This window comes from Ambystoma mexicanum, chromosome 6q (assembly GCF_040938575.1).
Source record: "Ambystoma mexicanum isolate Mex_15411 chromosome 6q, UKY_AmexF1_1, whole genome shotgun sequence".
In the NCBI taxonomy this organism is placed as follows: Eukaryota; Metazoa; Chordata; class Amphibia; order Caudata; family Ambystomatidae; genus Ambystoma; species Ambystoma mexicanum.
The window spans coordinates 1,098,681,280-1,098,693,699 of record NC_090937.1 but is presented as its reverse complement, the minus strand read 5'-3'; the positions used below and the strand labels follow the sequence as shown (position 1 = coordinate 1,098,693,699).

At 44.3% G+C, this 12,420-nt stretch overlaps 1 protein-coding gene across 3 annotated transcripts in view; it reads left to right on the top strand.

Annotated features, from left to right (window-relative positions):
• The window catches only part of FIP1L1 (factor interacting with PAPOLA and CPSF1), a 708,522-nt gene that overhangs the window by 531,582 nt on the left and 164,520 nt on the right, over window positions 1–12,420 (top strand). For all 3 annotated transcript variants that reach the window (XM_069631658.1, XM_069631656.1, XM_069631657.1), the window contains exon 10: window positions 6,445–6,607. In XM_069631658.1, the coding sequence (XP_069487759.1) occupies window positions 6,445–6,607 (163 nt within the window). The remainder of the gene's footprint in view (window positions 1–6,444; window positions 6,608–12,420) is intronic.

Here is a 12,420-nt window from a genome sequence, read left to right as displayed (position 1 = left end):
CAACTCCCTCAAAGATCCATGGACATACTGAGGGAGGCAAGAAAGCCTAACACACGTTATTGCTATGCCAGCAAATGGAAACGTTTTGTCATCTGGTGCAGTTCCAAAGGCTTCAATCCCACCGATTGCTCGCCTTCACACATTGTGTTATATCTAACCCATCTGTTGGACTCTGGGTTAGTCTTCAATTCCTTAAAGGTTCACCTAGCGGCGTTGTCAGCTTACACCACGTCACAGCAAAAGGTGTCGTGGTGGAAAATACCTGTGATTAAAGCCTTTATGGAAGGGGTTAAAAGAATTTATCCCCCCATCACTCACCCAGCCCCTGGGTGGGATCTAAATGTGGTTTTAACTAGGCTCATGGGACCCCCTTTTGAGTCTATGCATAAAGCTAGTCTGAAAGATCTGACTTACAAGACAGCCTTTCTAGTAGCTATCACTTCTATCAGAAGAGTTAGCGAACTACAGGCCCTCTCGGTTTTGGACCCCTTTGTTACAGTCCACAAAGAGAAGGTAGTTCTGCGCACACATCCCAGATTTGCGCCGAAATTTATTTCGAAGTTCCATGTGAACCAGTCAATCGAACTACCCACGTTCTTCCAGAGACCTACTAACATGGCCGAAAGAAGCCTTCACACACTAGATGTGCGCAGGGCAGTCATGTTCTACATGGATAGAACTAAACCACTGAGGAAGACTAAACAATTATTTGTTTCAGTGGCAGCTGGCAGAGAAGGGGACCCTGTCTCTAAATCAGCAATATCAAGGTGGATTGTCAAATGCAACACACTGTTACACTCTTGCAAAGAGAGAACTGCCCTTCAAGCCTAGAGCTCATTCTACTCGAGGCACTGGGGCATCCATAGCATTCATTGCAAATGTTCCCCTAGAGTCCATTTGCAAAGCGGCAACCTGGAGTTCTGTACACACTTTTACAAAACACTATTGCCTAGACACTCATTCTAGGGCTGATTCTCAGGTGGGACAAGCAGTACTAAGACATCTTTTTTCTACTGGTCCTTCTCACAACCCACCTGAAACTCTTGGTACTGCTCGCTAGTCTATACACAGCATGTGATTCTAAGCAGATTAACAAGCATCAGACGACATGCATTACTTACCGTAAAAGCATTTCTGATGATTGTATCTGCTTAGATTCACATGCGCCCTCCCTGCCTCCCCGCTCGGGGTGGAAGGAACATAGACTTCTTACTACTTTCTCTCTTCATGTACTCACTCACTATAGCCTTGGGCTCCCTCATGGCAGAAAAAATACAATCGGAGGGACCTCGGCACGTGAGGGATTTTGGGTACTACACACGTCACGATAGAGATAGTGTTTCAGACACGCCTATGCCGACGTCCCCTTTCGGTCCCCGAAAGACAAGATGCAATACTCTGCGGTTACCACTGGATGTCGGACCATATGCACAGCATGTGAATCTAAGCTGATACAATCATCAGAAATGCTTTTACGGTAAGTAATGCATTTCATTCCCCGCCTAGGTTCTAGAGTGTCTGAGATGGCAGGAAGTGTGAGAGGAGTCCAAAACACTGCAGCCTTTTTGTCTTTAATCTTGCCTTAAAGGAACCAACTCCCAGTGGGGGAGCTAGCTGTCCCGATTGGACAGCCAGACCGCCCATTTCTGTAACTGCAGGGAGAGATTGCAGAGTTTGTGCTGTAGTTCCTGATTAATACTTCGAACCTGGAAGCGGCTGACAAGTCGACCACTGCAGCTGAATCCGAAGAGGAAGAATAAAATGTCAGTAGCGTTTTCCAGCGATCATCGAGCCTGCTATGTAACCGGATCCTGATGCAAACTTTCCTCCCAGTCGACGTGGGGGTCCCGAAAACGACTACTCCTTCTCAGAGGCTGTTGAGATCCACTGGTCTCATGAAGACCTGCATTTTGAACCATCCCATGCTGTGACCTTTCTAGGCTGAAAACCACCAATACCCTGGGACCTCGAGTCTGAGTGCTGATCATGCATTTCCAAAGTTTGAATCAGTCCAAAACTTTGGTGGATTCCTGCTGGACCTCCAGAGACACGATTCGAATCCCTGAAATCCCCTCACCAGAGTGCAGAATTGAGACAGTGAAGAGAATCCAACCAGCGATATTTGTTCTTGATCTGGCTGCTGTAAAAAGGCGTCAATTCCACAGCGCTGCGAGAATCCGTGAAGAGGCCTTTGCTGGAGGCTTCCTCTGAAGATATCTGTTGCAAGTTCCTATTCAGTGTCCAGTTCTTTAGTCTCCAGACCAAAAATCAAATCCAGGGACAGGGTCCTGTGCTGCTGCATCCCGAATGCGTCCGCTCTGAAGCTCTTTTCTCCTAAGGTACTATGGGCTTGGGTAGTACTTCCCTTATGTCTGGTGTGCATCGTGTGATGCTCGAGTCTGTGATTGATGTGGTTAAAAGTTTGACCATGCTTAATGTGGAGCGCATATAGAGGGAGCCTTCTGTGAAGTCCCTGAACAGTTTAACTCAAAGTGAAAGAATACTTGTTTAAGAAGATCTCCTACGGAACTTGTGACTTTCCTGCAACTGAACCCTATCTCATCATGCCTACAGCTGGCACTTAGAAAACTAGTGTCCCTATTCTGCCTCAATAGGATTCTTCCTTAAAAGTATAACGAGTGTAAACGTTGCTTGCGTAGTTAGTGTGGTAACTTTAGCTCTGTAAAAGAAGTGGTTACAAAGTGCCAAAAAGTATATGCTTACCTTTGGGTTTCATGGCACCCCTCTAAAAAGTATATAAGTTGCTTTACTAACTTTGAATGGTGTTTCCCCTCTTCTGAAAAGTAATAAGTATTGGTACTGTTTTAGTAGTATTCACTGAATGAGTGTAAAAGCTCACCAATACGTTTTTGCCTTGAAGATCCTTTTATCATTCCTATAGTGTATCTTTGGGGTTTGCTTTCCCTGGGGTGTGCTGGACCGTCAAAGAGAGAAGATAAAGTCAATTTCACTCTACTATTCTTGGGAACAGTTGTTCACACAAGAAAAGGTATTTAAACTTTGTGAGAAATCTGAAAGGATTTCTCTGTGACACTGCACTTGAAGGTGCTGTGGGTCACCATACAAAAAGTAGATGCCTATGGAGTTTGTCGGACTCAAAAAACAGTGAAAACACATCATCCAAATCAGATAAAAACACATGAGAGAATGAGAATAAGGTCTCACTCACTCGTGGGTTAAAATGAAAGTCCTAAGTACAGCAAAAGAGCTGGGGATTGAAGGGGATTAGCACAGAAATGAGAATTCTCCCTAATAGCCAGCTGTAGGAAGGGTGAGATGGGGTTCTATTGCAGGAAAAGTCAGAGTTCCAGTGGAAGACTGTTCAAACAAGTGTTTTATTTTAGTTAAAGGGTCCAGGTACTTCACTAGGAGGATCCCGCAGTGGGCCTGGGTGAACTGGATGAGTGGCCACCCAATCATAGAAAATACCCCAAACCAATACAGAGATCACTAAGGCTGAAGGTCGGTAAAATACCCCAGCCAACACAGTACCTCAGCACAGAAGAAGAGTTGCAGTAGGAAGACTTCAGGATCTGCAGCCAAAAACCTGATCGATGGATTCCTTTGTCAAGAAGACGGAGGACAGGACTTGCGAAGGAATTTTGCAGCAGGGATCACAGGAGAATGCCCCAGGCAAGGGTTTCCTCGCAGCTGGATGCAGAACTGTGGATTTGGCGCCTTTTGAGGAGCACAGAAGACAGAATATCACTGGTTGGATTCTCATCATTTCTAAAGTCCATCACGCTGGTGAGTTGGCATTGTGGACCTGAATTGTGCCTCTGGAGATCCAGCAGGATGCCCACGAAATTTCAGCGAGATTCGGAATTCCGAAGGCTGTGCACCGCACAATGAGTTGAGGTCCCAGGGTATTGAAGTCCCGCAAGGTCACAGCATGACATGGCATGGCTCAAAATGCGGCACTTTAAATCTAGTGAGTCTCACCATTCTCTAGGTCAGGGGCATCATTTTCGGAGTCCCCAGGTCGAATGGAAGGATGGGCTACAGCAGGTTCCAGTTACACAGGTAGGCTCACTGGTTGCTGCAAATCGTCTCAGCTGCAGTTTCTTCATCTTCCTCTTTGGTTCCAGTGGTCGACTACCTCTTCAGCCGCCAGGATCAGACTTTAATGCAGGAATCCAGCCCATCAAGCAGCCTTGCAATGTTCTAACTTGGGGGGTTTGCAGTCCTTTCAGGACAGCCAGCCTTCCAGTTTGAACTGGTTTCTCGCAGACGGGCTGGAAGACAAAAGGCTGCAGATGTTTGGGCTCCACCCTCGCTTCCTGCCTTCAGACACTCTGGTGCCTGGGCGGGGAATCCACAGGACTTCCACCGAAGATAAAAATCTCACACAGGAATTTCTCACACTGGAGGTCAGGGGAAGGAACACTCAAGGACAAGGAACACTGAGATGGCAAAAGGGGGCTTTTTTGGTAAAATCAGCACACATGGGTGCCTTTACCGGCTACCAACTTGCTGTAAAAGTGCACCGATCTAATAAAAAGGTTCACTTCCACCAGCCATTAAAGATACATTTTTCCTTGTAACATAAATGTTACATTTAAAATGAGAAAGGGGATACTCTGTATCTCCCCAGCACTCGACATAAGGTGAGTGGTGCTGGTCTCACCTAATAAAATGTAAAAGGGATCTTTTCTACTCTTGGGAACTGTAGTTCTCACAAGGCTAGCATAGAAAGTTAAAAGGGGAGCCACTAGGGCAACTCAGCAGTAATAGGCACTTATTGCCAAAAAGTTGTCAGAGGATAACTTTTATAAGGCACTATGGAGAGTCTTAAAAATGACACCCATAAAAAGAGTAAAAGATTCCGTAAGTGTTCAAAAACGTTCCCACTCGGAGGCATAAGGGAAAATAATCCACCAGTGAAATAAAAAAGCTCTGGGGTTGACACCGGTCAGGAAGATGTATCATTACTATGAAAATCTTACCCAACGCCCCGTAAATCTGTTTGTTGCTAGTATGACACAAGCAGTAAAATCCTTACCTGCGAGTCTCCTGCAGATCAGTCAGCGTTGAGAGTCGGATGTAAATTGTATGTTTTTTTCCGGGGTTCAAACGGCCCCCATGCCCGTGTGATGCCTCCCAACAATGGACTAAATGGGACTAGGAGTACACTCACTACGGTGAGTAACTGTTTATTTCACCTCAACACTGAGACCTACCCAGTGATGTTCCTAAAGTAAGTAGATGGGCTGGCCTAGAAGCAGCCAGTACTTGTCCACACTGATGAGGAACCACAGTCCCTCTCAGCGCCACAAAAATCAAGCTTTGGCAATGCCAACAGTTTGGGCCTTTGTTCAGTCATGGGAAAGGCACGTGCCAGGCACTCTAAAAATAGTATTAACTGCCAATAGATAGTAGCAGGTGCAAGTGCCTGCGCATCTAATAGCAGTGTTTGCAAATACCTAATACTTATAACACAAGCCAGAGCTGTTGGTTTGCCAATGCTCATTTTAAAGGACTTCAGTGAAAGGACACATCATGCTTATACATTGAGTGGCTGAAGGCAGACGTGCGTAAGACATTTTTATTACTCCAGTGGCACATTTACACCTCCAATTAAGCCATTATCTCTCAGAAGATTCCTTTAAAATAACACTGGCAGGCACTTGAGTGAATAGTTTGTAAGGTGTGATTGTCAGCTCAGAGTTCCGATGAGGTGTTTTTGGTGGGAGTGGCCATAGGGATTAGCATGGCCATGCCATGGACAGTCAATGGATGGCCAAATACCAAATGCCACCTACAAGGTTTGTGCCCCTTCTCATTTTCCTTTTCTCCCTATGTCTACCCCAATGCAATAGTTTCGGCTTATAGGTGGTGCAAGCACTGCTTAATAGTCCAAACTAACCATTCAGGTCAGGATATGGAAAGCTAAAAGTATTAAATCTCCAGACTCTGCCACAGCTGCTCATCGCAACGCATGAACTCCAATCATAATCTTGTTTGAGATGGTCGTTCTCAACCTAAGGTCATGTAAGTGATGGAACACATGAAACCTTTTTTTTATTGTTGTGAGCATAGTAAATACATTGTGAATGTTGGTACGATGGAAAGGTTCCCTTGTGACTTGCCTGGTTATTCTTTTAGTACTGAGGTTCAGAGCGAAATTGTGAAAGACAATTTGCATTAATATAAATATCTAAAAAACATAAACCTTTCTTGTTATTTTGTAAAGTGCTCAGTTCTCCCCAAAAAGTAATTACTCGTCAGAGTACGTCCTTTGATGGATGTATCCTTTTTAGAAGCCTTAACATTGTGTATGTTCGGTTTCAGCTGATGCGTTTGTGCAAATGTGTTCCTTTGGGTACAATGATTAAGATGTTCCAAAATGTTAATTATCACTGTTTTATTTTTGGTAATGAAGTTGGCTATATCACTAGCTGATTGTGGCTTTAACTCTTTCAGGTGATATCTGAGCAGTCTCCGCAAGAAGTGGATAACAACAATTTTATGAAGCCCTTGCCGCCATTTTTCCCTCCGGGTGCTCCTCCTACGCACCTGCCACCACCTCCATTCCTTCCACCGCCTCCCTCCGTCACCAATGCACCACCACTGATCCCACCGCCAGGTGAGCACTGAATCATTTAAGAATGTTCCTTTTCAGTTGGTGCTCTTGTTAATGCCCCTTCAAAATTGAGTTCTCCAAGACTAGAGGTGAGGAGGAAGGGAGATAGACTAATTGGTAACAACACATGTGATCATTCATAGGTCTTGGTTCATTCAGATCAGCATAAGAGTTGAAAAGAAAAAACACAAGGGATTGACAGTGATAGGCAAGAGCGTACAAGAAGCAAAATAAAATCACATGCTGTCAATAAGTAAGCGCATTCTGGAGAGTTATCTGCAGCTTGGGGATTGGCAGGAGATTGTTGAGTAAAAGGGTTTATCGCAGGCATAGAGACCTGTAGTTGGCACATCTGTCAAATGTGGTAGTGCGCACCTTCAAGAAAGAGGTTAATTTAGTCCTAAAGCTTGGATGAAACGTTTTGAGGTTTTTGTCCTGTATTTTGGCAAGCTCTCCGTTTAGATGGATTTCCAAAATGCACATTGGGCAGGGTTTTGTAGGCCAACATATTATGGTGAACAGGGAGACACACCGATCTAGCCCTACCCAATAAATAAAAGATAGCAGAGGACCAGGGCTTACTCTGATAAGGGCTCAGAGTGGTTGAGGGCTACAATGAGTCCAAACGGAACCATACCAATAATTCCAGTTAGACATGGAAGTACAAACATATTCAATGATGTCGTGGGCCATTAAAATCCATACTAAGCAAGTTAAACCTATAGGCAAATATTATGCCACACTTAATATAAAACAGATGCACACATGCTCCCTTAAGAGAAGAAAGAAAGCATATGATTCAATAACCAGTGTGATGCAGGCATGAAGTCGGATGCATGATATTTCAGTAAGGGCACTTTGCAATAATCACTGAATGTCCAACACTAAGATGGTTTGGGGCAAAAGTCAAAGAGATAAGTAAAGTTCAAGTATGCAAACTCACTGAATCACGGACACTACGATTGTCCTAGGAAGGGATTGTTGACCTGGCCTCCATTAACAAGATTCAGGAAAAATGATTTAGGGACAGGACTTTATGCCTATGTAACCCTAATGAGAATGAGCGGAAAGGAACAGTTATGTTATCTTACCCTCATGAATCGGTATTCACCAGAAACCACTGCTGAGGTTGTGGAATCCATTGTGGACAGTGCCTTTGTGCTTGATCCGGTTGAAGAAGCCGCCAGGGTCACGAGTGCAGAGGTCTCCTTTGGACACACCGCAGTCCAGAGTATAGGACATTGAAATGGATTGTGTCCTCCCACGTATTCCTCATCTTTGGTATTCGATATACAGCTTCAGATGCTCCGGCAAAACATTTCGGTGTCGACTCAATGTCCCTTGAGGGCCTCCGTCTGTGGATGTCGTCGTCGAAGGCATTGCATGCGCAGCGCCTGTTGGCTTCAGTTCTGTTTTTCCGCGAATGCTATCGCTTTTAGAAATACAGCGCGCTTCTTTACTGTGTAATGACATCATAACTTTGAGAAATCGAGAATGTCTTCTTCGTAGACACCGACAAACCTGAAGACCGGGTTCACCAAGTGTTGATTGTGGGTCGAAAATATCATTGACTGATCCTCATTGTATATGTTTATGGTGCCTCTGAGTGGACCATAACACCTCGGACTGCTTCAGTTGCCCGTCGATGATGGGAAAGGCCTTGAAAGAACAAAAGGGGAAATAACAGTAGGTCTGTTAGGACAGTTTTTCTGAAGTGCTACCCACTTCTTCAAAACCATTCAACTGAGGCAGTACAAGACTCCACTCTTAGTATAAGACTGTACCACTTGAGTACGCGGCAGCGTAGGCAGAGCAGCCAGGCTTATCTTAGGAGGGAGAGAGGGCAGTAGATACTTTACAAGTGAAATTGTAATACAAATGATCCAAATAAACACTGAAACACTATGTATTGTAAAAATAAAGGATTTATTTAAATAGAGGTAGGTCCAGATAAATCTAGGGGTTGAGTAAGTACTAACACATTATATGAAATCACAATATAAAACACAACACTATACCTGAAAGCACACAGACCCAAGTATAAACCTTATTTGGAACACCAAACAGTAGTTCTAGGGAAGTCAAAACCTTGTTATACACATTTAGTATAGGTCAAGCCTATTCTTTGTGAGTAAAAGACCAACGGTTACTTTTAGATTACTTTTGGTAATACAAGGGCAGTAGGCCCTTCCAGTTGTACAGTGACTCTTGGAACAAATCACATAAACATTCAAATGGACAATATACTTTTTGGTGAATAGTGAAACACTTATTCTAGGTGCAGTAGAAACCTATTGAAGTAATATACAATTACAGTTGCTTTGGAAATCAGAAAACACCAGGTGGAGGTAAGCAATAACTCTGGTAACTTGTTTTGAATGGCACACAGCTAACACAAGGTAAGTAAAACCCACCTACTTTAGCTTCACAATGAAGGGGAAAGTAAAACCCAATGTCACACTTTACTGAATAGTTATTCTAGGTAGACAACAACCTAATGTAGACTTATTAAGGACAGGCTAGCAGCAAGTCGGGGGAAGCAAGACCCAGTGGGGGACACTCATACAGTTATCCTAACAGGACTAACCTGGTGATACCAACAGTTGGAGGACACTCCTACAATTACCCTACAAGAATAATCTGGTGAAACCAACACATTACTTTTGTAAAGAGGCACAACCTAATCACAGGAGAGTAAAACACCTTTACATCTACTTTCTTTTAGACTGGCAAAACAGTGGCTAAGGAAGAAAAGATGTTAACCATACTTTTAAGAATAGTGCATCACACATTCAAGATCAGTAAGAACGTTTTTAACTCTTCACTCCTAGAACTACAGTTACCCACCAACTCTTTACAAGTAAGTAAAACACTTGATTTCTTTTCTAGGCAGAAGTCCCAATCCCTTCAAAGTATTTCCCTTATTCTTGGAGCATGAGTGTTCTCAGTGGCAGGAGGGGGGGGGGGGGTCACTGGGACTAGTGACCAACAGGCAATGTTAGAATAAGTTCTTTAGTAGCAAAAGTCAGAGTTCCTTAGAAAAACTGGGAAAACAGGCTAGTACTTTACTTTCTAGGGTTAAAAGAGGGTCTAGGGGCTTCACAGAAGACACCCCAGCAGGATTCTAGCAGTGGGACTGGGTGCACTGGATGAGGGACCTCCCAATCACAGAAAACACCCCAGGACTACACAGAAATCCCAACAGGCTTAAGGTAAGTATATACCCAAGCCAACACAGTACCTCAGCAATGAAGAAGAGATTGCAGCAGGAGAACTTCAGGGACTGCAGCCAAATACCCGGTCAGTGGATTCCTTGTCCTGGAGACTGAACACAAGACCTCAGCAGGGACTTTGCAGCAGGGATCGATGAAGAAGGCTCTAGGCAAGATTTATCTTGTGGCTGAATGCGGTTTTGCGTGTTTGGCGCCTTTTCAAGGAGCACAGAAGACTTAGACGAGAATTCAACCGCGATTTTCTAAGGTCCAGCACTCGTGTGAGGGGACTTTTCGGACTCTATTCGCGTCTCTGGAGATACACCAGGATGCCCAAAAAGTTTCCGCGAGATTCGGAATTCGGAGGACCGTGCACCACACAATGGCTGGAGGTCCCAGGGTATTGGGGTATTGCAAGAACGCAAGGTGAATCTTTCTTTTACAAACAACTTCTGAGAACTTTGGCAAAAACTTTTCAGTTTAACTACCAGAACTACTTTATCCTATACAAGACTTTAGCACATTGACTGTGGCCTAACCTATTGCATTGAATTGACTCCTCTGGTGAACTCAAACTATTTGCACTGTTTAAGAGTAACTGTAACCTTCTGTTTATTAACCTATGCCTTTTTGCTCCTACTTCAAATACTCTGCCATTTTTGCTCCTCCTCTAAAGTAGTTTAAATGCCTTAAACTGATAGTGTGAAGTACTGTTAAGTATATTTATTTGTGATATAGAGTGCCTCCTTCTAGTTAATGTTTTATAACGGACTGTGAAATAAATTAATAAGTGTTTTACCAAGAAACCTTGAGTATAAGAGTCTATTTGAATACTTGTGATTGTAGACATCTGTGTAACATCATTACAGCTCAAATTCCCCTCTTGAGATGAGCCTTGCTGCTCAGCAACGCTACCAAACTGTGTAGTGTAGACTTATACCAAAGGTTGGTTTGCTTACACTTGTAGTCCTAGTTGTGTGTAGTGGTCCCAAAGGGTACTGCATACAAACGTTGCCTAACACTTGGTACGACTCTGATCGGGCTGCCCTTAAGCGCAGGTGTAGGGTAGCTGAGAGGAAATAGAATGCGTCAAGCGGACCCTCTGATAATTCAATGCAATAGTTTAGGCCAATGTCAATGGGCTAAAGTCTTGTATAGGATAAAGTAGTTCTAGTAGTTAAACGGAAAAGTCTTTGCCAAAGTTGTCAGAAGTTGTTTGTAGAAGAAAGATTCATATGTTGGGTCACAAGCTGACTAGGCCTGCAAGTTGGCAAAGTTTCAAGCACTTTCGCAGTGAGAGGTAAGTTCTCTCGGTCGGGTTTTCACAGTACCTTACAATGAAGAAAAAGATGCAGCTGAAGACGTCTGTTCCTGGCAGTTCCTGCAGATCTTGCTGTTCCTGAGCCTGAGTCGTGGGGACAAGAGGGAGGACGTCAGGGGACACCTGCACTGGAACTGGTCGAAAAGCTGGCAAATGGCAATTCTTCAATTCCGGTAGCTGTAGTCAAGCACACAAACTGGTGTCCCTCTCACTGGTTCCTGCAGCACTATGAGGAAAATACAACCAGCTCTGAAAATGTGATCCAGGTGGCTGTGTTAAATTGATTGGTCCCACCAACTCAAAGGGAGAAGTCCTCCTTGCAGGGCGTCTCTTTCCAGATGAACTTGGTGATTCGGCCCTGCAGCAGGGCTTCACCGGGCAAACCAATGGTCCAGGAGTGCAGCAGCTGTCCTCTTCCAGCTAGTCTTCGGTTCTTTTGTTCCAGTGGTCGACTCAGCCTTCTAAGCCAGCTGGGACACTCGGGCGCTAGAGGCGGTCTTCCGTCCTGAAGCCTGCCAAAGGCGTAGGCACAAAGGGATCAAACCTGGTTTGGCGTGCAGAGACAAACTCCAGAAGGACCTTTCCAGCAAGAAACTGCGAAAAAAGAATACCGGGACCTGTTTTTACAGAGGGGGGCTCAAGTGCCATCTTGAAAAACATGGCTCCCGTGATTTAACGCTACCGTTTTTTGCGGTCGGGAAAAATCATGGTAGTTCATTGTAAAACCACGGCCACCAGCCATTTTGAGCGGAAAGGGAAGCATTTGACTGCTAAATGAGTTTCTAGACACCGTGGATACTAAGTAACCCCTCCAGCACCCTGTTGTAAGGTTGGGTGTGCTGGGTCTAGGAATTTGGAAAGATTAGTAAAGTCAATTTCACTTTACTTTCTCTGGGAAACAGTAATTTATCCCAGAGAAGGTATTTAAACCTTATGACAGCCTAAAAGGCTTCCCTGTGTCACTGCACTGAGGTTGCTGTTTGACACAAATGAAAAGATGCCGCCTTTGGAGTTGTCTAAAACTCCATAATCAAAGAACACAAGAATAAACCACACATCAAAATGTGGAGGAAAAAGGCTCTCTCTCTCTCCAGGTAAAAAAATCAAGTCCTCGCAATCCAGCAAAGTTGCTGGAGGTCTCCAAGGGGAAGGGAATTAGCGCATGTATTAGAATTCTCCCTAACACCAAGAGTTGCACTTTTTTGGCAGCCTTCCGTCGGACCCTCATGAGAGGGGCAAGAGTATCCAGGGTTTTGGTGATAGATTGAAATTAGCGAGGGCTG